Source organism: Coturnix japonica, chromosome 4, assembly GCF_054131305.1.
Source record: "Coturnix japonica strain WE chromosome 4, WE-NBRP24, whole genome shotgun sequence".
NCBI lineage: Eukaryota > Metazoa > Chordata > Aves > Galliformes > Phasianidae > Coturnix > Coturnix japonica.
Window position 1 is genome coordinate 9,899,998 of NC_140666.1, and position 25,807 is coordinate 9,925,804.

At 50.4% G+C, this 25,807-nt stretch overlaps 2 protein-coding genes across 5 annotated transcripts; one reads left to right on the forward strand and one right to left on the reverse strand.

The window, feature by feature from the left end:
- Positions 1-1,439: 1,439 nt before the first annotated feature.
- LOC107312487 (uncharacterized) lies at positions 1,440-14,391 on the reverse strand. Of its 2 annotated transcripts, none has more exons than XR_014945095.1 (3): positions 13,871-14,386; positions 12,047-12,182; positions 1,440-3,107 (listed from the first exon to the last, which is right to left on the reverse strand). XR_014945095.1 is itself a non-coding variant. In XM_085544451.1 (3 exons), exons 1-3 carry the CDS (start codon positions 13,959-13,961, stop codon positions 9,885-9,887), a joined length of 342 nt encoding a protein of 113 aa, XP_085400577.1. In that variant the 5' UTR covers positions 13,962-14,391; the 3' UTR covers positions 5,782-9,884. The 2 variants fall into 2 exon arrangements, 1 of the variants encoding a protein (XP_085400577.1); XM_085544451.1 differs by lacking the exon at positions 1,440-3,107 and adding an exon at positions 5,782-9,999 and having other exon boundaries at positions 13,871-14,391.
- Positions 14,392-18,014: 3,623 nt separating this feature from the next.
- TBX22 (T-box transcription factor 22) lies at positions 18,015-23,176 on the forward strand. Of its 3 annotated transcripts, XM_085544453.1 has the most exons (9): positions 18,030-18,309; positions 18,399-18,528; positions 18,888-18,989; positions 19,434-19,608; positions 19,689-19,853; positions 19,927-19,991; positions 20,062-20,147; positions 21,321-21,401; positions 21,750-23,176. In XM_085544453.1, exons 1-8 carry the CDS (start codon positions 18,174-18,176, stop codon positions 21,377-21,379), a joined length of 918 nt encoding a protein of 305 aa, XP_085400579.1. In that variant the 5' UTR covers positions 18,030-18,173; the 3' UTR covers positions 21,380-21,401; positions 21,750-23,176. The 3 variants fall into 3 exon arrangements, with proteins under 3 accessions (XP_085400578.1, XP_085400579.1, XP_015715433.2); XM_085544452.1 differs by lacking the exon at positions 21,321-21,401 and having other exon boundaries at positions 18,015-18,309; positions 19,743-19,853; XM_015859947.3 differs by lacking the exon at positions 21,321-21,401.
- Positions 23,177-25,807: the final 2,631 nt, after the last annotated feature.

Below are 25,807 nucleotides of genomic sequence, written 5' to 3' on the forward strand. Positions count from 1 at the left end.
TTTGGCACCAGCACCAGAGGACCTGCAGCAAACTCAGCAGAAATACAGGCATGTGTGTCTGTTCGTGTGCTACAAATGCATTATGGACCCCATGGGTGCTGCCCCAGCGCTGCTCTTTGCTGTGACCCTATAAAATAGAGACAGATGGAGAGAAGAAAGGAGCTGGTACAGGAAAGCACTCACGAAGGCATTAGTCTTCTGTCTGCTAAGAGAAGGGCTTCCCAGGGCAGAGCTGCCCACGCAGGGCAGAGGCAACAGAGCAGAGGCCAGGTGAGCTCACCGCCTTCTCCTCACTGAGCTGATCACTTTCCTTGTCACTGTGTGCCTAAAAAGGTGCACTGAGAGCCCAGCAGGCTTTATCAGCCCTTGCCTTCTGGCAAACACTGAATTGCATTCAGACTTTGGGGTTCTGCTCCAACCTGTCCTGCCCCAGTCCCAGCAGGGTGGGGTGCAGGCGCTGACGCCCAAGCACAGGAGGTGGTTCCTGCCAGCAGCACAATGCTCTGCTGTCAGCTTTCAGACACCTCTCCAGAGCCCGAGTGCTGTCAGAGGAGCACCAGTGCCACATTACTTTTCCCAGCTTCTTCACAATAGCTTCAAATAGAGGATAAAAAAATCAACACGGAAATGCACTGTGCAAAACAAAACGTTCAGCCCCTCAGGGCTGAAAAGCAGTGAAATCAAAGGGAAATGAGATCTCTGGGTATTTAGGAATGTGTCTGTGGGCAGAGGCTGGGGAGGAATGTGGCAGATGGGTGCACAGCGGGCAGGGCAGGAGCAGCTCTGTTGGTGCCAAATAGCAGAGCCCAGGGACATCTTTCCAGCCATCCTTTTCCATTGCCCTTCAGAAATAACAGTAGGATATGGAACGGGGGCAGATTTCAGAAGTAGAATTGAGGTGAACAAGAGAGAAGGACAGCATGATGCCATCCGAGTGTCCATTTTAGCCCCCACTCGTGCCCCAGCTTTTGCACAACACACTCTTTCTGCAGCTGCTTTATCCCTGTAGTTTGGCATCAAGGAATGCATCAACCAGGACAAGGGGAAATGGTTTTAAGTTGAAAGAGGGAAGATTTCGGCTGGATGTCAGGGGCAAGTTCTTTACTATGAGAGCAGTGAGGTGCTGGAACAGCTGCCCAGAGAGGCTGTGGATGCCCCGTCCACCCGTGGAGGTGTTCAAGGCCAGGTTGGATGGGGCCCTGGGCAGCCTGGGGTTGTGTTAATTGTGGAGGTTGGTGGCCCTGCAAGCAGCACAGGGGCTGGAGCTTCGTGACCCTTGAGGTCCCTTCCAACTCAAGCCATGCTTAAGCAATGCTTCTCTAAGAAAAAGAGCTGCAATTGTTCACTGTCCTCCTCTGCAGAGCTGGGATGGAGCAGTGCCTATTTTGGCAGTCTTTGCAGTTTCCTCGTATCAGACAAACGAGAGATGAAAAATATGATTCATTAAGAAAAATAAATTCACACGGATAGTAATCTGAGAAAATTAAACACGTGCGGTCTCTAAATGCGGCTTAATTGCCATAAATAACAATCAACCTTACGGCGAAGAGCTCAATCTGAAGGCTCCATCTCGCGGCAAAGAGCAGCAAGTTCACTTCTGGTGAAGAAATACTGGGGGGGGGAGCGAGCAGGAGTTGCTCACTCTTTGGCAGAAGATCGCTTTAACACCACGGAGAGCCCCGAGGTGACAGTGACAACGTGTCCCAATGGGCAGTGTGTGCTCGGAAGGCAGAAGGTCTGCTGTCTCCTTCCACCCAGCGCTGAGTGCTCTGCCTGCCACCCCACTGAGCTTTCCGCTCCCAAACTGCAGCACGGTTCTTTAAAGCCCTTCCCCAGCGCTGGAATGAGGAGCCGGGCAGTGCTGCCTTCAGGTTTCTTCTGGGCAGCCCAGAGGAAGAGCAGCAGCTGCCGCCTTATCAGCCTTCCACCAGCACCACGCTGCCGTGCGTCGTCTTTCTTTTTCTATTCCTTTGTTTTCTTTGGCTATGATTCTATGACTCTAATGTAAAATAAGGCTGGCTTGCACCGTGCCTGGTCATCCCCTCCTTCCTCCCATACCCAGCAAGAAAGGCAGCACACAGCCATCAGCTGCCTTGCAGGACACGTGGAGAGCTCTGCCACTTGGGGCTAATCACACTGCTCCAGATGTATTCGGTACCCCAAGGCATCACCCTGCTCCATGCCTTCCTATGTTTTTCCCTGTCCCAGCTACAGTGCCAAGTGACAAACAAAAGCACCGTGATGTAGCATTAGGTTTAGAGCAGTGTTTTCCTCTTGCTGTTCCCCAAGAGTTGGTCCTTAATGTCCTTCATAGGAAATATTTACTTTGAGGACTTTGGTTCTGAGCACACCAAGTGATCAAAACCAGACAGCTCAGTTGTTCTTTTTTGTCCTGGAAAAAGAAAGGGGGAACAAAAAAAAATAATAATCTCACTTTTCAAATTAACACAAATCAGCTCGAAGATCAGCTTGTCCCAATAAATGAACACGATGTTCTTTCTCAGTCACGGGCCTTCCTTGTGGGAACTGCAGAGAAAACACTTTTCAGTTAACCTTGTGGCACTGCAGCATTTCTCCTTCTCCAGATTTCCTCCCTGCAGACACACCAAGCAGAACTCACGCTTCTCTCCATGCAGCTGCCCTTCAAACAGGTGACCTTGCTGATCCCAGGGCTCTGCCCTGCTGATTCCTTGCCTGCTGCTCCCCATGTGAAGCTTCCTGCTATTCTTTAGTGCTGCACGAAGCCGTCTGAGAGATCCTCGTGCTGTCTGAAGCACAGTTTGCCATTTAATTCTATGAGGTTTGGTCCATAAAGCAGCAGGGTGTAATTATACCCTCCGACCATCCCGACTTGAAAGCGCCGTGATCTCTCCCTTGTTCTCCACCAGCTGTAACTCAACGCAAAGCCCTCTGTCGGTTCCCATTTTCCAGTTCTTTCATTCATTCCCGCTGAGTAATTAAAAATGGCTCATAAATAAACACAGGGGATGATTTCCGAAATGTTCTGTATTTACTTGCAGGGCTGGTTCTTCTGTCATTGGCCCACTTAAGTGATTTTGAAGGGTTGTATACGGGTTCCTTTTACAGCGTATTTGAAGTTTGTAATCCTGCTTAAATACACAAAAATAGGAAGGATTAACAAACTGCCACACTGAGGCCAAAAGAAGACAGAACTAAAAGCAATCAAGGAACAGCCTATCGGATACGTGAAATAAATTGGGGGGAAAGTGGAAAACTGTCAACAAAAATAATACGTTATGGATCCTCAAGCCTTTGTGTTTATGCTAGAGGAAGCCTAAAATAATCTGTGGTTTCTGGTGCTTGATTTAGTTTTCCACAAGCCTAATTAACACCAGATTAAGCTTGCTGCCACTATGGTTTATTACTGATTGACAAATACTTGCTGTTTATTTGTTTTCTATAAAAAACGACTGGAGGCAATAACAGCATGACACAGCTAATAAGCTTGAAAACAATGCTGTAATATTCATTCCTATAAACTTCATCCTTTGGAAACACCCCGTGACTTTCCATATGTTCTGTGGTCCTTTTGAAGGAAAAAGTCCCATTGATGGGTCATCCCATCATTTGGGTGTGCTATTGATTGGAAGTCTCACTGACTGCATGGCTGGAAGGTGCATTGATTTGGTTGTCCCATTGATTTGGGATACATCTCTGGATGTGCCCAAGGCCAGGCTGGGGGGATGCTGGGCAACCTGATTTGGTGGGAGGCAAGCAGCCCACAGCAGGGTTTGTGGCTGAGAGGGCTTTGGGATCCCTTAGAAGCCAACTATTCTATGATTCTGGGATTCAATGATGCTGTGAAATGAACACATATATATGAATAAAACCAAGGCAGGGCACAGGGGGGTGAGCAGGTCAGATGAACACTCACTTCATGGCAGATCAGGGCCAGCCCTGCAGCTGGGATTTCCCTCTGTAGTCTTCACCTCTCCCCAAAGCCAAAGCTGAAACGCATAGCAGAGCCCCAGCAATTTCTGGAAAGCGTGAAGGGATCAGCCAGTGCCAGTGCGTGATGAGAAGGGGCAAATGTCAGGATTTAGTGGCTTTCTGCTGTTTGCATTTCTTCTCTTTCTCTCCAGCCATGCAATTCAGAGCTGACACCTCTGTGCACTCTACCCAGAGCTACAGCCCTATCCCAGGTGTACATGGCAGCAGCTATAGCCACACAGCAGTCCATCATGCCCCACAGTGTTGTTAATTTTGCTGAGAAGCAGAGTGGACAGTCCTTGGCCATGGAGCCATTTGGATTTAATAATTCACTTCCATTCCTTCTTAGCCCAGATTTCTCAACCAACTGCATGAGAATTTATCATTTGTGAACTATAAGTGAATTACTGCAGGGTAACCCAACCCCGAGGAGGGGGTGATATCCTGCATATGGCTACAGAGTGGAGGTTGGGGCTGCAGTATGGGGGAGGTCCCAGTGCCCTCCATGGGGTGTGATTTCCTTCAGCAAGGGTGGGGAAAAGTGAAGGATGGAGGCATGGGTCAACACCTGAGAGCAATGGGATGGAGGTCTGCTGGGTGGCATTGCCCCTGCTGGCTCTGGCTGAGCCCAGAAAGCAGCATCTCAGCCAAAAGTGCCATTTTCTAGTTGAAAACTTGTGCTTTCATTATGGGGAGCAATGCTGGGCTCAGGATTCAATCCATAGGGAGACTTCTTTTTTCTCCTCCCTTTGTATTTTGTGTTCAACATCTGATGTTCCTCACATATATCACAGTAATCAGCCTCAGAAATGGTGTGGCAGTGAAATCCAGTGGGTAATTAAGCTCTTCACCTCATCACCATGGATGTTACCTTGGTTGGCTCTTCCTTTGCTCAAGTGGAAGAGCAGCCATGACTCACGGGCTGCATGGTGAAGGTGTGGCACACAGGGACACAGCATAGTGGGCATGGTGGGGTGGGTGGACAGTTGGACCTGGTGAGCTTCCTGCTGCTCCTGAGCCATTGGCAGGCTTTGCAGGGACCAATCCTGATTTTGCAAGTAGCAGAGAGACCCAGGCAGTGCAGAGCACAGTAAGGAATCAACCCTCTATCAGCAGGGCAGCACTACGTGCAGCACACATGCACACATCACCGAGCATCTGCTTGACTCAGGGCTGAGCAGGACCAAGGCTCAGCCTTTTTGCTCTCTCCCTTATTGCACACTGGGTGTTTTGCATTGAGGGAAAGGCAAGAAGTGCTGCAGCAGCTTGCAGCTTGTTGCAAGGGTTGGCTGGCCCTGCAGCAGCCGTGAAAATCCTCTTCCCTTCTCCTCTATCCACTTGTTCCCCATCAGCCATTCATTGTACAGGGCGATCTGCCTGCTTTCAGCTTTCTCCTTTAATTGCCATGGAAATCTGATAATTTCATTCTACAGGAGAGCTGAGCAAAACTCAGGAAGAGCTTCGATTACTGAAAACTGGAAAAAATTAATCTTGATTAAAGCACTTCCCCCCTGAAAATAAGGACCTCCTGAACCCCGCGGAGCTGATTGCTCAGGAGCTGCTCTTTGGGCAGCGTCTGACTGTACTTGTGCTGTATTTGTCCCACAGCAGTGTGCAGGCTGCAACCACTTCAAGGCAGAAAGGATAAAACCCCCAAAGGTGTGACTGAGTGGGATGTTGGCAAGAAGTTGCTTCAGTTCCCTTCCAAGGCAAAGAGCCAAAACACACGTTACCTTCCCAAGCCATAAAGGCTGCACAAGTACCCATCAGCTGTCAGTGCCCATAGAACTTCTCCAGCAAAAAAAGAATAGGGTTTGAGCATCAAAGGTGTTTTGTCAGCTCAGAACATTATTTTTTATGTGGTCTTTATTATTTTTCTATATTTTAACCCTTCATCCCCCCCTGCAATGAGGCTCTCCCATGCTGCAGGACCCCAACAGCCCACCCCATGCAGCCCCATTCCCAGAGAGGGGCTTTGCCCTCACCCTCCCACCCCCACTCACTCAGCCCCACAGATGCTTGCAATTATCCGCAGATGCAGAATGTGAATGCAGATTTGGTGGTTACAATTTGTACCCCCCAAAATTGTCCTTTTGAAGAATTGTCTCCGAATTTCTCCGGGCTTTCAACACTGTATTTATTCAGCAATTGACTCCTGCAGAAGAGAGCAAACGTTACCCTCACACTGAATCCCCTTCAGCAAGGGAGATCTATGGCACAATTATGCAGAAATGGGCCGGATTTGCTCGGAGGAAGGCATGTGCAGGGCAGGAGCAGCCTGGTTTTCCTTCAAACCCTTTATATTTGGTTTTCATTCCATCTTGCTTGATAGCTGCTTCCAGCGCCTGCATGACGTGGATGAAACCCCAGCAGGCACCGACACGGAGCTCAGCAATGCAGCCCTGCCAGCACTGCTCACATTCTGTCAAATCCCCACTAAAGATAAAGGAAATCACAGCAAAAGAGAAAGCTTAGAGCAACAAGGCATGCATCCAGGGTAGGAAACACCATTTGCTCCTAGCAGCCAGCCATACCAGCTATGCTCAAGCAACTGAATGCTATTCTGTTTGGAATTTGATTTGGTTGCTATGAAATAGACATCAAAGAGACAGTAAAACCCAGTGCTGCCATCTTGTTAGGGGCAATGAGTGCTTGAAGCTCACTGTTAAATGAGGAGATGGAAACAGAAGGCAGCAGAACACCACAGGGCTGAGATGTGCACGTCGGCAGATTTTGCAGTTTCCTTATCCCAGGGGAAGCTCAGCAGAACAACTCTGCATTTCCCTTGTGCAACACTTTGCTGTGTAACACCCAAGTCGGTCTGTGGATGCATATTTGTGCCCTTGCCTGCACTGACAAGGTCCGCATTACATAAAGACACCAAAACTCAATAGCTGCCAAATCATATCCTGCAGCATCAGGTCTTCTTGCATGAAGCTGTGGGCCTGAGGGTGGTTTTTAGCATCCTGGAGAGCAAGGAGGGGCTATGAGGGGAGCAGATCTGTCTGCATGGGAAGGCTGAGACCTTCTGCCCCCCTGGGCAGGATCTTGAGGCCCTCTCTGATCACCTCCTCCAACATTTCCCCCTAGATATTTGAATTGTGGAATCATTAAAGTTAGAAAAGACCTCTAAGATCATTAAGTCCAACCACTGACCCCACAGTAGAAGATCCCACGAGGCACAAACCCACGACTGAGTCCATCCCTTTCCCATCCATCACATCACTCACAGCCCACGCTATTGTCCCCAAGGGTGGTTTGAGGTGACCCTCCCATGTGCAGCTCCTCTTCTCCCCTCAAATCCCCTGTACTGGGAGCTCCATCAGTCCCACATCTCTACAGGACAGCCCCGAGGGGCTGCAGCCACTTCCCCTGGACCTCATTATTCCATTGACAGCAGTCAATATCTCCCTGCATAGGAATGTATTTACTTACAGGCACATAAGTAATTCATTTATGAAATTGAATTATCTGACTAGGGAGATTGTGTGTTTTGATTGTGTAGCTGTACTTCTGAAACCGACTTAGGATTGATAAAAGCCAGATGGAAAGCGGAAACCGTCCATTTCATGACTCTTTAAACATTTAAGTTGGTTAACCCTTGTACTGCACGAGTTTTGATGTCGGGCCAGAGTGTGGAAGCAATTTGTTGGTGAGTTCTCAGGATGCAAAGGGGCTGCGAGCACTCAGTGTGTTGGGTGCTGAGGGGAAACAAGCGGTCGGCCTCCAGCTATAGAGACTTGGGGGAAAAAACACTGCAAAGCAAGAGGTGTCACCATGAGGATTGCTGCAGCCAAGGATCTAAAGGACGAGGCAAAATCCCAATGAGCAGAAGAGGTGCTGAGCCGTGCAGAGCAGGGCCGGCTCTCCACACTGCACTTCCCTTCTTATTTTTGGAGTTTGCTCTTCCCCAGGGCCACACGGTGCTAAATTTCCATTACTTCTCCAATTACCCCAACCTGTCCAAAATACACGCTGGTGGTATTACAAACCAGCATTGCATTCCCTTAATAACCGAGGCAGAACGTGACCCGACGGCCCTAGTGCAGTGCCCACGGCACATCTGGGAACATCTGCACAGGTGCCGGGCTTTGTGCACTGCCAGAGCTCTTCCTTCCGTGAGAAGGCCCTGAGGTTAAATGGGCCTAAATTGGCTTACAGCCCTGCTGGTGCCGATCACAAAAAAGAAAACAGGCCAGAGCCAAAATGCTTTACGATCTCAGTTTCCATTTTGGCAATATTTTCCAAGATGGTTTTCTTGCTTTCCTGTTGCCAAAAACACATATCATGAAAGAGGAACATAACTCACATAGCAGAAAACTGAAATAATCATTGCTGCTCACAGAAGAGCACAATCCTGGTGCTGCCCTGCTCAGATGGATCTGTGCCACCACCTCAGAGGTTTTGGGGTCAACCTTCCAAAACGGGGTTGTTCTGCTGGGAGATATATTTTGTGGATCCCCACAGAGGTGGGCACTCTGTCCTTATCAGTTCCATGTTCTCCTGTGTTGGGCAAAGAAAGCAGTGAGGCTGCAGTGGGGCTGCCAGGGGATCTGTGAGAGGAAAGCTTCCCTCTGCCTGGAGTTACACTTTGCAGGGCTAAAAGAAACTAAAAGTTGTGGTAATCTGAAAGAAAAAACCCTTGTAGCAGAGCATGAAGCAAAGGAGCAGAACAACTACTCCATATCAGGTTACTTCATCAGGAAAATTAGGTAAATTGTGATTCATTATTATTATTATTATCATTCTTTAAATATGGAGGGGGGGGAATGTTAATTCTTCAGACTTGCTTGGTGGGGGCAAGGATTGCCAGGGAGAGCAATGTCAGCTTTCCTAGCACTGTCCTACCAAAAGCTTCCAGTGACCACCCCCACCACAGGACGGGGGGCTGATTCTGGGCAGATACAGCCCCAAATGGGTCCTTGGATCCCATCCACTCCTGCAGCTCTTGCTGCTTGCAGGGATGCTGAAACACTTTGGGAACTGGATTTGGGATTGTATTTTTCCCTGTCGTTTTCTCTGGGGAATCAGACTGGAGATGGATTTTTCCCCCACGATTTTCTAACACCGGGTTTACAAAATCTGATCTTATAAATAACACCCTTTTATTTTTAGTTTATCAAAAAAAAAGACACATTGATTGCTTTTACAGGTCATGAATTAAGTTACAGCTGGAGTAAAGCAGACCTACACAGCCAGCAGTTCTTAGGGGCAAACATTTTCCACCTCTCCTTCAGGAACAGTGATAATTATCCCTATTTTCCAACATAAAACCGGGACAAAAACCCTCACGGGGATTCAGCAGCTGCCTCAGCGACAGCGATCACATCCCGGCTCCGTGCAAATGGCGCTGAGAATCACATTGCTTCAACTCAAAACTTGCAAAGCTGCTTACTACGGCACTTCGCAGGAGGATAATTACTTTACAAAGGGAAGCGGGGTGGGGGGGGGGAACAAAGAAGGTTCATTTCCTTCCCTCTGCTCGAGTTTCAGAGGAAATTCCGCATTGTCGCCCCCGGGAGAACACGCAGGAAGAAAAAAAACGGGGAGGAAAAACCTTTTGGTGCGATGATGGGGAACAAGGAGAGCGCTGCGCGCTGCTGCCCAGTAGGAGCGCGCTGCTGGGAAGGAGAACGGCTGGGATGGGATACCGGGGGGCTGCATCCAGAACGTGCCCGTATGCTGCGTGCACAACGAGGGGGGCTGCAGGAAAAGCTGTTTGCAGGCTCCGGCCTCCAGGTGGCAGGCAGAGGCCGGGGTGCTTCGGGCGCTGCGTCCTCCAACGAGAGCCCGAGGTGATGTCGGTGCGGCTAAATAACCCGCAAATATAATCGGCCTGGCTTTGCTCCCATTATCGCCGTACATTTCAGTTCGCATTTGGTGACACCCGGATGGTTTTGGTTTTTTTCCATCTCCATGCCGGCATTTTTCTGCTACTTCAGCATTTCCAGAGGCCCGTTCCTTGTTCCCATCCCACAGTTCCTATCACAGCGCTGGAAGTGCCTCCCATCCTTCTGAAGAGACCGTGAACTGATCCTCAGCATCACGCTGAGATGAGAGGAGGGGTCTGGGATGAATGAGCTGAGAACAGGGAACCCCATTGCTGCCCCTTAGAGCACCTTCTGCTGAGATCCTAGTACCGAAGGAAGGAGGTGGGGCTGCCAGGCAGGAGGTGCCCCCGCAAGGCACCACTGGGACAGAGCCAGCTCACCTTTCCAGGGTGAGCAAATTACCCCAGGGAAGCAAATTGCATACGACAAGTATTTGATTAGAGTTCATAGCCAAGAAAAAATATATATAAATCACAGAATAAACGTCTCCTCTGCTTGAAGGGCTCACTTCAAGCGTCAGAAACTGGAAATGGAGCAGGATGATTCGCACTCGTATCCTGGAGTCCCATTGCTGAGCTCAGCTAGATGAGACCCCATTCCCCTCCAGGTCACCTCTGTGTTTTTGGGGTTGGCCTTGGGACAGAGCCATTGGCGAAGACAGAGGTGGTTTATTCCCTCAGGGAGATGCAGCGCTGCACCATCTGTTATTAGTAACACCCATCTCATTCTCAGTGCTGTTTGGGCACTGAGTGCCATGGAGCACATGGGGCTCATTTGAAACCCTCCAGATTGTAGGGGTCCATGTGCAACTGATAAAGACCCATTTATGGGGTGGTGGGGGGGGTGATCTCCAGGCAAGTCCAAGCAGGACGCCCTATATGTTTTCTAAGTGCTAAACTCAAGGGAAATTACTTCATCAAAACCTGATCCAGACCACAGTAATGAAGACTGTGATGTAGCCAGTGTTCAACCATGTTGACTTTGCAGCACTGGAATTAATCCATCTGCATTGCAGCTCGGTGAAATCACTTCCAGCCCGCAGCAGCTCCGGGGCTGACTTCATCCTCACAGCCCCAGATGCAAAGCCTTGGGGACTGGGGGGGGGGCAAAAGAGGGGGGGAATCACAGCATGGTGACAGCTCCCCATCCTCAGGAGCACTGGGTTCCTCTTGGGGATAGGAGGGTTTTGGTGGCTGGAAGCTGGCATGGGCAGCATCGTGGTGCTTTGTGTCCCTGGGCAGGTTGGCTGCTTTGTTCTACCAGGTGAAAAAACATCATATAGGAAAACTGATAGCCCAGTTTTGATGGGTTTTCTGCAGCCAAACCTTGGGAACTGCTGGATTCTGACCTTGGGGAAGGCTGTCACAAGCCCTGGGATGACCAACGCAGGTCACCACCAAAGGTGCACAGCCTTCCTGCTATTGCACAGCTTATAGAGACAGCCTGCTCAAAGCACTAAAATTCAGAAGTTCTCAGCTTTCTGAGGGGCTCCTTGCTTTATCTGCCAGCAAAGGCAGCATTTAAAGTACATAGAAGGGGAAGAAACAAAACAGAAAGCTCATGCAGTGCTGCAGGCAATGGGATGCACCTCCAGAAACCATCCTAGAAGGACACGGCTTTAAAGGAACGTCTGGATACATCTAAAGGCGTTTTTCAGCCCCTGTGCTCTTGCTGGGTTTTTTTGCAGTCTTACCTAACCTCCAAGTGTAATTTAATTAAGTTTGTTTAATTTTTTTAATTATTTTTTAAATGCATGTGGGACTGGTAAACTTAATTAAAAAGAAACATTGTTAAGCAGTCTGATACAGTTATAATTTGATTTAAAGCGCTGGATGATACCAACATTAGAATCGTAAACCGATACATTACAGAAAAAATAAAAGGCTCTAAGTGGAATTTTACAGTCTCCCCTCATTCATGGCAGGTTTTGGGGATGGGATGAACTGCAAAGATTTCTCCCTCCTGTTCATTGCTGTCAGTGGGGGGTATTTCTTACCCAGCACAGCACTGCTGGCTCATTGCACTGAATGCAGGAGGGTACCTTTGTTTTTGTAGTCCCGTCTGCACAGCAATCTGAACCAGAGCACCCCAGGATTTCAGGGGCTCAAGGGGAGATTTGGGTTTGCTCATGGAGCAACCAGTGGGGTTTCAGAGGGAGAAGATTCTACCCAGCATGAAGGAAGCAGCTTCCATCCACCCCGGCTGTAACACTGCTATAGATAAGCAGTGCAATACACCCCGTTACACGACATGCTCAAACTCACCTCTGCTCACGATGCTCTTTGTTACTGCTTTGCTCAAGTTGTGCCTTACAGCTCATCCAGGCATCCACAGCTCCACACTCAAAACCTGCCCAGAGCTCTCTGCTGTGCCAGGCTGGGCACCGGGCAGACACTGAGGCTGCAAGAGAGAGAAAGGGGGGCACAGCTCTCCTCCAGAACCACAAACCCCTCCTCAGAGGGAGCTGCAGACAGGCACTAAGGCTGAGCAGCCCCAGCTCTGTACCAGCAGTATGCAGAACTATTTTCTGATTGAATGCAAGAGCAAAAGGTCTTTGCATTTGCATCAGTGTTGAGCTCCAGAGTGATTTTCATCAGCCCTGCAGTATCTGGGAGAGCCTGAAGTCTGCGGGATGTGGGATGCAGGATGAGGGTGAGGAAGGGAACATTCATTGTGCAGGGCAGGGAGTGGGTGCAGGCTGATGCTGTGCACCAAGGGCTGTTTGAGATCCTTGGAGCCATTGTGCCCATAAGTCTTGAGAGTATTTTGGGGCTCTTCCGGTGGTATTACCTCTTTATTCCTACTTTATAAACCTTATCTTAGCTAAAACAATCCAGCAGTGCAGGGGAGGAGCTCAGACCAAAGCATTGCACAGAGCACTGGAACTGGCACTTCCCTGCAGCTCCCCATTCCATGCCAGGGGTTCCCACACAGAGTCCAAAGCTGTGTGCAGATCACTGACCCCACAATGCTCAGCTGAACCCTGCAGATTCCAACAGCCATCCCACCCCATCCTGCCTTATTTTCCCATTATTCTGGGTTTTTTTTCAGAGCAAATCCCCTGTTAACATTGCAGGGCTGTGGATTTATGGCCACGGAAGGCGCTGAGCCACCAGGCCAGATGGTTGTTTGCTAATTTTGAAGGTTTGGAGTGGTTTTTGGATCTCATCAGAAATGTCCCCATTTGCAAACAGAAAGGAACCAGCGAGTTGAACTGCTTTGTCTCTTAAATCCCCGCCTGCTTTCTTTCTTTCCCTATTGAAAAAGACCACTGGATATTTTGCCATATAATTCACTGTGTGCATTCTACGACCCTGTGCAGCCAGAAGGACATTTTGGATGCAGAGATAAGACAGATTTCCCTGCTCTCTGACCTGCCCCTTGCCCAGTTCACCTGGCACCTCTTTCCTTTCTGATGGCAGCACCAGCAGTAGGGATACACCTTTGGCACCACTTCTGCAGCACTCCCTGCACTGAGCTGTGCGCAGCTCCACAGCCGCCATTGGGTGGCAAATCCATCACGCTTATTTATTACTCCCAAATTAAAACCAGAGAATAACATCCCTCATCCCTAAGGGGAAACGTGGAAAAGCAGAGTTTCACCCAGCTCTGCATGGAGAGTTCACGTGGTTTCAATTTCAGATACAAAGAATATATATAGCTTGGTTTGGGGCTGACATCACTCTCCTTCGGAAACGTAATTCATTTTCCTTTTATTTTGAAGCTATTCTCTTACATATCTGCTGATAGATATTTGTATTGGCAGCTCCCATGGAATATTAAGATTGTATCTTTCCTGTTTAATTCCAATAATCACTTCCTAACCAAAGTGCAAGCTCACAGTTCACCAGCAGTTCGGTGCCGAGAAGAGTGAAAGCTTCCTCGTGCACTTTCTGACTTGTTGCCCTTCTCGCAGACTCACACCCCCCACCCCGAGCTGCTCCTCTTCCCTCTCATGTTTGCTATCACTCCAACAAATGCTGCAGTAACACAATGGAGAACGTCAACAAAGTGCTCCGGCACAGCAGCTTTGGGAAGAGTGTCACCCTCCCTGCCAGGCTCAGCTGAAGCCCAGTTCTCACGCTTACCTTGCAGACACACGGGGTCAGAAGTCTCCAGTCTGTCCTCAAAGAACCACCAGGTCAGACTGCAGGGTGTGCACATCCCCTTCTGCACCATAGGGCACCATGAGGAGCACAGCCCCTCCGTCCCCTCCTACTCAGGGCTATAGGATAACCCTTCCCCAGCACTATTTTTAACTTCCCTTCTCCTGTGCAGTTCCCCTGGCATTAAACTGACAGTGCTCTCTTCCCCCACAAAGAAATCCCTGAGCAAAGGGAGTCCCTGAGCTCATCCCCACCCCAACCCCCGAGGCACAGTGGGACAGGACATGCACTGGTGCCATTCTGAATGTTTTCTGCTCTGGCTGTGCAGTGCAGTTTGCTCTCCCCAAATCCTTTATGATTTCACATTCTTGGAGTGTTTTCTCTAAGTATTAAGAGGAAAGTTCACCACAGCAGGGCTTCTCCCCTTTGCTCAGTGGTGGAAGGAGCTGTTTGTTGGGTGAATTTTGTGCTGGGGAAGGAAAGCCCAGCAGGACAGGACCTCATTCCCACCAGGCAGAGACACCTCTCCCAGCCCCATCAACGTGCCTGAATGTCTGGCAGAGCTTGGAAAATGCCTTGCCCTGTTGTTTGTCAATGGGGCTAATAACCAAGCAGTGCATGCACTCTGCACAGCCCTCAGCTGCAATCACCGACACCAACCAGAAGGCAGAAGATGGGCTGGGAAAAGGGACCCAAAATACATCCTTTGCAGCTTTTTGCTTTTCCCCCAAATACTTTGGGTTGCAGTGGGATGTGGGTACTCTGCAGCATCCCAATAGCTCTGCCCTGGCCATGGCAGTGGGCTCAGGTGGTAGCAGGTGGACACGGACCTGCTGGGACAACAAAATGACCCCCAGCACCGAATTCGGCTTAACTTTCCCCCACATACTGTTCAGATTGTTTTTGCTTCACTGAATCATTTCCTCAGGGCTTAATCCTCCTCCCTGTACAACCTTCCCTTGTGCTGATGGATAAAATAACATGACAGAGGTTTATTTTAATATATCCTTAGTTAATGCCGCTCATGTGGCAGGAGGGGAGGAAGGCAAATCCAATTGCAAAGTGCCGTGTTCCCATTCTCCAAATAGAAGGGGACGGCTCCCTGCCCCTCAGCCACAGGCACCAGCTGTGTGCCCTCCCATGCCCACCCAGTGGGCTGACCTGGGCTCAGCGCTGCCCCTTCCTGCACCCACAGGTCCTTCAGAGTTCATGATGGGCAAACTGGGAAGGGGAGTGAAATAGAAGCTACGCTGTGGGACCTGACATCCGAGAACGCAAGGGGAAGCAGTCTCAGCAGCGCCGTGCTAAGCCGCTGTGTCCCTGCCCATTTTTGCTTAGTCTTTAGGAGTGTCATTTCAAACCTTTGTTTGCTGGAAATAGTCGTTAATCTGCTGAGGAGCAATGGCTCAATGATTCAGATGAAGCGGCCGTGCTTAGAGAAATGGAAGGTCGGTGCAGCAGTACCCAGCACGGAGCCGCTCCGAGCCGCCCTTAGCTCAGCTGTAAAGCGGCTCCAGAGCAAACTCCCGCTCCTCCCTGCGGCCGAGAGCGGCGGTGCGCAGGGATGCAGCTCTTCCAGCAAGAAAACAGCGCGATTTGCGCTGTGCACCGTCAGCTTCTCGCTCGCCTTTCTCCCGCAGCACAACGGAATGAGCTGAGCAGCGCGCTCCCAGCCCTGCCCTGTGGCTGTGTCTGATACCCGTGGGCACGGATTCAGTCTCAAGGTTTCTATCCCGTAATTCCATAACGAGATAAAAACAACTTTTCCATCCACATTGTGAGTGGAGATTTTCCAGAGTCAGCAAACAGGGCTTTGTTTCACATGACATGCAAAGAAAGGTTTTCTTGCTCACGGTTCTCAAAACGGAGACTGAATGGCCCTCCGCCCTCCTCTGTTAGACCTGACAGTGCCAAATTTGTCAGCACGGTGTTACATAAGCTCAGGACATTCAGGTGCAGGCACAGAGGATGAACGGCACCGGTGCGTAACGGAGCACAGAGGATCTCTGTCTTCCCAGCGTCGGCTGTGCGTCCTTTCCTTCGGTTTGGTTTCGTTTTGTTTTCAATTTGAAGTGAATCTGGGCAAAACCGAGCGCTGCTGCAGCGCAGTGAAATGCCTCATGGCAGCCCCAGCACGGCCAGCAATGCCAGGCTTTGGCATCTACCTGTGTGCCTCAATGCTTTAATGGGCGCTATCCAGGATCTTGGAGAGCAAACTTGGATAGCAAACGTTCCGCACAAGACTTGCTTCAAAACGGAGTTAGTTCATCTGAACTTTATGCCAAGGGATTCTCCACTCCGTTTTCTGATGATGGAAACATATGACATCCCACCCCGCAATTTGTTAAGGACAATAAGCTGACAAAGCCCAGGGAGGGGTTCTGAGTTGGTCTCGGATGAATGAAAGCAGCCCCTGGATACACAGCCCTGCCACCTTCATCTGACCTAAACCCACAAAATGTTCCTGATTATGTCGTCTCAATTGTGCTTTATTTTTGTTTTATTTCTCCTTGTAGGAAATTAAAAAGGGGCCGCTTGATCCCACTCCAAGTTCTTGCAATGTGTTGCAATGCTGAGGAAATCAAAGATTACTTGAAATACTTCTTAATAATCTGTCATGTCAGCAGAGATAAAGGTTCACGGCCCGTGAGCTCAGCTGGCTTCTATCAGTGCTGGGAAAGGAGGGACCCCACAAACCCCCTTCCAATTACCAACATGCTTAAGGAGTGGTCCATTTCTCTGGGTAGAGAAGTACAGATGGGTATAGACAAGTATAAATGAGGATCAATGTGCTGAGCCCGCTCTCAGCAAAGTAATGAGCATCTTCAGTAACGAAAATCCTCAGTAACAGGCAACCTCAGTGACAAGCATCCTCAGTATTGTGCATCCCCAGTAATGTGCATCCTCAGCAATGTGCATCCTCAGTATTGTGCATCCTCAGTATTGTACATCCTCAATATTGTGCATCCACACGTGGGCTGTGAGGCCAGCAGCAGCTTGTGGCACTGACACATATTGGATACATCAGCAGAGGGCTGACATTCAGTGCTCCCACCGCCCCATCCCCACCTGCACCTCACCAACTCAACGCATTCCCTCCTGAAGGCTCACCTGCCTCAGTTGATACTTTACCAACACTGTCCACAGATTGAACTTCCTCTATTTTTTTCCAAGCCCCTGGCTGCAGCCCCCATCTGCTTTGGGATGTGGGTGCCACTGGAGTACAACAGCACTGCAGGGATACTGCAGTGGGAGCGCAGCATAGAAACGGGACTGGGATGTGTGAGTGGGATCAGGATGCTGGAGCAGGACTGGTGTGCATGAATGGAATTGGGACACTGAGGGGGACTGGGAGACACAAGTGAGATTGTGATGCTGGAGTGGGAACAGGATTCTGGGATACAAGAGCAGAACCTGGGTGCAGGAGCGGGATTGGGATGCTGGAGTGGGACTGGATTCTGGAGTGTACCTGCAGAACGGATGTGGGGATGCAGGAGTCGTGTGGTGGAGCGGGACCTTAGGCTTCCCTGACCCACCGAGGCTCCGTTTCCGAGCCGCTGCCGCCGCCGGACGTGTAAAGACGGAGCTCTGGCAGCACCCGGAGTCGGTGCGGAGAAAAAACCCGACGGAGACAAAACCGGCACTCAGCGCCGACACACGGCGCGGGGACACCGAGGTCCGCCGGGAGCGGCCCCGTCGGGACAGCAGGAGCCCGGAGCCGGCATCGGGGGAAGCCAAAGCGTGGGGGTTTCTCCCCACTTTCCCTCTGCTCCCCCCCCCCCAACATCCTCACCTCCCCTTTCTTTCCCGTCCTTCGTTCTTTTTTCATTTCTTTCCTTTTTTTGTGCTGGTTCTGGTTAAACGTTATTTGCACTTTTGTTGGGAAAGTGGCCCCTGGTGTGCAATTATGTCAAATTTCTTTGAGTTTTACAATTTAATGGAGAACAGTAACTCTTTTATTGATCCTAGACGGGGCCGGCTCCTCTTCCCCCATCTTCCCCTCGCCTCTCCCTTTCCCCTCCCACCCCTCCTCCCCCCGTCCCAGTCCTACCAAATGTCACTCAATGTTTCTTACGCTCCCATCAGTTTCCAAAACAAACAGTGAGAGCCGCAGCCTCCTCTCGCCTCACTTGGAGCACCTCGCCGTGCCCGCTGCCCCCCGACGGCCGCCGACTGCGGGCCCCCACCGCGCCCTCATGGAGCCGCCGCCCGGAGCTTCGCCTCCCGCCTGAGCCCCGCGGCCGCCCGGGGGGAGCCCGGCCCGGGCTGTGGGGGGCGGGGGGGGATGGCGCTCAGCTCCCGGGCTCACGCCTTCTCGGTGGAAGCTCTCGTGGGCCGCTCGGCCAAGAGAAAGGGACCCGACGGCCGCGACGAGGAGAGCGGGGCGGGCTGCAGGCAGAGCCGCAGAGCCGCAGAGCCCGGTTGGTAGCGGCGGGGCAGAGCGGGGGGAGTCCCGGAGAGCTGTCCCGGCAGCCGCCCCAGCACTCCCTCCGCTTTCTCTTCCCCGCAGAAAAGCGGCCCAAGGCCGGCGCCGAGAGCCGGGAGGTGGGGGACGAGGTGCAGGTGGAGCTGCAGGGCTCTGAGCTCTGGAAGAGGTTCCACGAGATCGGCACCGAGATGATCATCACCAAGGCCGGCAGGTAGCAGCCCCGGCCCCCCGGCCTCGTTCCTGCCTTCAGCCTTTCCCGCTCAGTTTTCCCTTTTGCATCTCACCCATTCCTTTTTTTGTTTCTTTTCTCAGCTCTCCCTCACTGTTTTCATCTTCTTCTTCTTTTATTTACTTACTTTTGCTACGTTTGTGGGACTTTTTGTTGTTGTAATTTCATTATTATTATTATTATTATTATTATTATTATTATTATTATTATTATTATTATTATTATTATTATTATTATTATTATTTTCTCCAGTATCTGTTTAACCTTTCAATCCATTTTCACCTCTTTAAAACAACCCCCGCTATGGGCACTCCCTAACTGCTGCCCCGTGCCCCATGCAGGCGGATGTTCCCATCGGTCAGGGTGAAGGTGAAGGGGTTGGAGCCACTGCAGCAGTATTACATCGCCATCGACGTTGTGCCAGTGGACTCCAAACGGTACAGGTATGGTGAGTTCCAATGGTGGATGCGGAGATGGACCCTTCTGCATGGCCAACAGCTGCACTGTGGTGTGGGAATGGAGGGATGGATGGGGGATGGATGGATGAATAGATGGAGGGATGGATGGAAGGGTGGATGGATGGATGGATGGATGGATGGATGGATGGATGGATGGATGGATGGATGACGCACTCATGGGTGGAGGGATGGAGGTACGAGTAGACCGATGGGTGGGTGGTGGATGGATGGATGGACATACCAATGTATGGATGGATGTAGGAATGGAATGATGGATGGATGGATGTAGGAATGGGCCGAGGGACAGACATACAGATGGATGGAAATACTGGAACAATGTATGGATAGATGGTTGGACACAGGAGTGGATGGGGAGATGGACTGGCGCATCAGGAGTACAGTGTGTTGATGGTGTCCCACTTGGTGCAGGTACGTCTACCACAGCTCACAGTGGATGGTGGCTGGGAACACGGACCACTCCTGCATCACACCACGGCTCTACATCCACCCTGACTCGCCCTGCTCGGGGGAAACATGGATGAGGCAAATCATCAGCTTCGACCGGGTGAAGCTCACCAACAACGAGATGGATGACAAGGGTCACGTAGGTGTGGGGCAGCCGTGCAGTGGGGCTACAGTGGGACTTCGGGCAGCAGCTCAGCCTGGCCCTCTCTGCCCACACAGATCATCCTGCAGTCCATGCACAAATACAAGCCCCGTGTCCATGTTATCGCCCAGGACTCCCGCTTCGACCTGGCGCAGATTCAGTCTCTGCCGGCTGAGGGGGTGCACACCTTCTCCTTCCAGGAGACCGAGTTCACCACGGTGACAGCCTACCAGAACCAGCAGGTACCCACGGGGCTGCGGCCACCCAGCCTCCCGCTTCCCAGTGGCCCCATTGAGATGTTACTTCCACCCACAGATCACCAAGCTGAAGATCGATAGGAACCCCTTCGCCAAAGGCTTTCGGGACCCTGGCAGGAACAGGTAATGGCTCAGTCACCCCCCATTACAGCCTGAGGCCTGGCCCTGGCTCTCAGCCCCATATCACCTGCAGGGGAGTGCTGGATGGGCTCCTGGAGCCCTTCCCATGGCGGCCACCACTCGCTCTGGACCTGAAGACCTTCAGTGCGGACAGCCAGGGTGAGTCTGAGGATGCAGGGCCGGGTTGGAGCTGTGGGCAGGAGGACAAGGCTGTAGGGTTGAGTGGGGTAATGGGTGTGGGGTTGAGGCTGTGAAAGCGTGAGTGTATGGGATTCTGTGGTTTTATATGATTTTTTGCCACAAGTCCCATTGAATTCAGTGTGAGCGCTCTGGGGGAAGCAGTGATGGACATGGCAGAAGCCGGAGGAAGATTCAGACTAACAGGAAAAAAGATATATATATATATATCTTATATATATAAGTATGAATATATGTAAATATATGCAAATATGCAAGAGGTTATTTTGGAGTAGGGTTGTTGTGCCCTTTGGCCTGCGGTGCCGTTGGTTCCCAAACCATTGGAGGATACTGTTTAGAATAAGAATAGCGAGTCACAGAAAGGAGACTTGGGAGAAATTAAGAGGTCTAACAGATTGTAAAGGCAGACTGGCTTTGTTCCTTTTTTTCCTTTCATTTTTGTTCTTTTTTTCCTGTTTTTCCCAATTTTTTAACTTTTTTTTGCCTATTATTTTTTTAATAGAAAAAAAAAACCCAAAACAAACTGTTTCTAACATAAAAAGCTGCTCTGGAACCAGGCTGGCATGCTGCAGTGTGAGAGCAGGGAGAGGGGCAGCAGTGGGGGCTGAGAGAACATGGGCAATTTGCAGTTATCGGCGCACAGACACTGAAACGTTACGACCTGGTTTGGTTTATTTTTTAACTAATTGTCACACGATGCCTATTTTTCCTAAGGGCCAATATTTGAGGTGGTCTTAAAGCTTCCTTCTAACCCAAAGCGTTCTATGATTCTGGAAAGATGGAAATAGAATTCTTATCTCTGCTGATAAGAAAAGTGTATTTCTGGGATGGGGGGGGGAAGAAATATCAATTTTGGAGCCTGAAAGCCAGGAGAGAAATTAAAAATGATAAGCTAAATATAATAATTGGTCATCAGCTGGGATTTTAAAGGCTGATAGGGACAGCAAAAAGAATTTGCTCGTTGAGTTGCTCTGTTCTTCCCACTGTCATGCCCAGATTTGTATGGGGGTTGAGTGATGCGCTGCTTTGGGCACAGGCTGCACCCAGAGAGCTCATCTTTCTGGATGGGAAAGTGCTCGTTCATTTCTTTCCTAAAAGAGAATGTCAAAATGCTGTGTGCATTTACGGCTTCAGGAGACACCTACAGTATTCGAGGGTACGTCTCAAATTGCATGGGGATCCAAGGAAAATGAGTCAATTCCTGTGAGCTGGAAGGTACAAGAAACTCTTCATTGGGCTGAATGTATCTTTTTGTTCTCACGTAGAAGGGGGGAAAGCTGCTTGTGACTTGCACAGAAAACTGGGAACCTGAAATAACGGTGCTGCTGTCATGGGAGGCGGTTATCGCTGGCACAGCGGGCACAGAGCTGGTGTGGGGCTGTCCCAGGCACACTGATGGGGTCTGACACACATGGGTAATTCTTAGACAAGTGGGAGCAGCTTTCTGATGACTGATGAATCTCCCTTTTGCCCAGTTGGTGACATTGGGATGCATGGTGGCACGGAGCTGCCTGCTGGCGCACCTGCTGACCCACTGCAGGCTATTCCTCTTCTTCCCTCCAGGAAGCAGCTCCAGCTCTTCCCCAGTGACCTCCAGTGCTGGGACACCTTCTCCTCTCAACCCACTGCTGTCCCCTCCGTGCTCACCTCCCACCTTCCACCTGGCTGTGAGTGGTGCCGGAGCGCCGTGCCCTGAGCCCCACCTGCCTGGCCTTGGCGTGCCTCTCTGCTACCGGCTGTGCCCTGCCAACCTCCTCCGCCAGCAGCCCCTCATCCTACCCAGCCACCAGAAGCCAGGTGGCCCTGGTCCCCCAATCCTGCCCCACTTTGTGGTCGATGTACCCAAGCTCTCCTCCCTCGGCATCGCCAGCCTGAAGAGCACTAAGTCTGAAGACCTGAGCGGGCCGTGTCTGCAGGTCCCCAACTCCACCAGCCAAATGCTGTATGGATTACACGCATCTGGAAACATTTTCCCATCGAGTCCCATTGCTCGGGAAGCACTTAATTGTTCCTTACATCCTCCATATGGTTTGTACGGCTACAGCTTCTCCGTGCCATCCAGACTGACGAGTGCAGCGAGCCATTTCGGAGTGAGTGACAGCCTGCCCGCTGCCTTCAGAGACGGCCGATGCAATCACCCCAGCTGGCACTCAGCAATTAACCACTGCCTTTAGCGGGACGTTGTCATGTTTCCAAGCATCGGTATGTAACGCTGACCCGTTCCCCAGCAGGACGCAGGGTCTTGTTAATTGCTGAGTATGAAACACGGTGCGGTGCAGGAGCGGTCTGGAGGGCCTTTAATTTGGTGGTAAACGTGCAGTATTGTATGCAGCACAGAGGTTTCTGTTTTCCTGAAACCATCGAGTTTCCCTGCAGTCAGCCCCGAGCCCCACCAGCTCCTGCTCATCCCTCCTGCAGATTTCCCCTAATTCCAAAGGGACCCTCAAAGAATGTGGGTGAGCAGAGGAGCTGCACGCAGCCGGGGGCTGGAGCGCACTCCTGCATTGACTTGGAGCTGCTCAACCCCATGGAAGTGCCTTGGTGCCACAGGACCCACATCGTAGTGCAGACATAGATCGAAGGTTCTGGTGCTGCATTAAAGACACAGGGCCCTATGCAGGGCTTCCCAGAGCCGTCTCCATGCATCCCATCCCCACGCAGTGCTAGGGGTGAGGAGAGCAGGAACTGCAGAGGATGAGGATTGAGCAGAGTTATGGACACCCATCCCACGGTCTCATTTGTTTTATTTTCACCTGTGATAATTGTGTTATTCCTGTAAATAATCTCTGGCTCTGGGGGCACACTGCAGCTCACTGTAAGTTGGGGCACAGCTTATATTCACTCCCCAAAGCCACTTCTGTTACCTATGACAGATGTGATACAAAGTGCCTGATGGGGACCTGCCATATTTTGGGATTAAGTAAAGAGAATTCTGTATCTACAAACATAACAGCAATATATAAGGATTAAAAGTAGGTTTAAAAATAAAAGCTGGTCGCGCTACTTTTTATTTAAATGCATGAGATACTTTTTTTTCCCTATAGGAGCCCCTACTTCCAAGCAGGTGGGCTGGGCTGGGTGCTGAAGAGCACTGCTCATGGCCATGCTTTTGGGGGCTCTTTGAATTTGGGATGAGGGTGGTGGGCAAACACCCATCTTCCAGTTAGTGAAGCTGCATGGAATATCCCCGAGCTGTTGGGCATGAGCTGGGGATCACAGCACACTACGGCTTCTCAGCCCTTTCTACCACTCACTGTGTTTGGAGACTGGTGATGACTTCAGGAGTTCTCACTTCTATAGACATAGGGGTGAATAAGAACACAAACCCAGCACTACTGTGCTGTTGTTAATGGGAACAAGGATAAAATAACCTGAGGTTTCGGAAAGGTTGAGGCACTTTAGCCACTGAGCTCTCCCAGGAGGAGCCCAAAGTGACTCAGAACCATCCACCCATGCTCCAAAACAGCAAACTGAGCCAACGGCACCAAAGGCACCATGTGGTCCCCATAGGGTGGGGTGGGCTGGGGGTGTCCCAGCAGCAGAATGAGGGCTTAAAAACCACGGAGACACAAAAACACTCATCATGTTACCACCAAAGGGGTGTTCTGCCATCACCCGTGCACTGGGAAGGGAGGGTTGGCCAAACTGGAGCCATGCCGGGAGGAGTGCCTTCAATCCCATTTGATCTCCTGAGGTTTGGGCCATAATTAGATGATAATTTGTACTGCAATTACACAAAACAAAGGAGGGCTGGTTAGCAATATGCAGAAGGACAAATAAGAGCACAGAGCATTTGAAATGTATCCAGTATTGAAACCATCCACAGCTGCGGCTCCGCCACATCAGACATGCTGTTCCAATAAAGGGGCAAGAAGGGAACAAGGCATCGGCTCCCACCAGAGCTTCAAACGTCCATGTTTACAAATTTGTATTGTGCATTAATATGTAAACACACACGATAGGAAACAGATGAGCCCGCAGCACCAACGTCTCCTTTCTCCTTCTATTTATGTGTGTGCAGAGCGCATAGAGATGGGGTGACTTTTGCAGAGGAACGCTGAGCAAAAGGTGCAGGGGAGCATTGGAAATTCGTGCTTCCCATTTTAAACCTTTGCATCCCCTTTTAAACCCAGGCTTCCCAGTTGTACATGGGTTGGAGCATGCGAGCAATGCTGCCTGCCCTGCCTTGCATGCAAGGAGCGCGCTGCAGCAAGAACCAACTGTTAGCAGGTAAATAGAAGGGATTTTGGATAAAGCTGTGATGAGACAAAGAAGAAAAGTGGAAAAGTCACTTTCCTTGTAATTTACAGACAAAACTGAGAACCACCAGCCACTCATTCCCCCCCCCCCCCAACCTGTGTTTTATGGTGCAAACCTCACTCTGTTAGAGCAGTTTAAGCATCTGAGGGTTAAATAATTTTGGAGAAGAGAAGGGGAGACCTCATTGTGGCCTTCCAGTGCTTGAAGGGAGCGTATGAACAGGAGGGGGAATGGCTGTTTATGAGGGTGGACAGCAATAGGACAAGGGGGAATGGTTTTAGACTGAGATAAGAGAAGTTTATGTTGGATCTTAGGAGGAATTTTTTCACCCAGATGGTGGTGATGCACTGGAACAGGTTGCCCAAGGAGGCTGTGGATGCCCCATCCCTGGAGACATTCAAGGCCAGGCTGGATGTGGCTCTGGGCAGCTGGGGGGACCACATGGAGCAGCCCCTGGATGGGCTCAGAGCTCAGCATTCATTTCCTAACAGCACTTGGGAGGAGGGCTTAAAGCACAATGGGCCTTTTAAAGACAATTTGTCCATTGAAGAAATATAATCACCACGAACACGGGGAAGGGAAAAGCATTCAGAGAGCTCCATGTGCTGACACCAGGCTCAGTCAGCTCTCATCTCCTCCCTTCTACTTTGACAGCCACACTCAACCCATAGCAGCCCCAATCCCGCAGCCTTTCTTCCTAAAATAGGGCACACCTGCGAGGAAGGCGCTTTTTCTTCAGGACATTCCTGATCTGGAGAGCATTATGTTGATGTTTTTGTTTTGTATTTTTGATGATTTGCTCCAGTGATAACATAACAGTGTGATGTTCTGCCTGGGACTGATTAGAACGGCGCTTTTGATCAGCGCAGTGGATTGAAACCGTTGTTTATTTCTGGACACGGCTTCAAGACCAAAAAAAAAAAAAAAAAAAGAAGGAACAAAAAAGAGAAAGGAAAGAAGCTCTGAGCCGCTGTGAATGCTGGGGTGGGGTGGTTTTTTGCCAGGGGAATTTACTTTGCCTTTGGAAGTAGTGGAAAATTCCTCTATTCAGCTTCAGCGCTGCAATGGGTAGAGTGGGGCAGTCCAGCTGCTGTCCCTTCTGTATAGGAGGAAGGGAAGAAAAGGGGGAGGGAAAAAAAAAAGGAGGGGAAGGGGGGGAGAAAGAAAAAGAAAAAGGAGAAATAAGGGGGGAAATAAATGGGGGAAACGAAAGGGAAGAAAAAGAAAGAAAATATACAAAGAAGGGGAAAGAGGGGAGGGGGAGGGAATGGGGCGGGAAGGGGAAGGAAGGGGAGAAATAAGAAATAGAAAATGGAAAAAGAAGGTGAGAGGGAAGGGAAAAGGAAAAGACAATGGAGAAA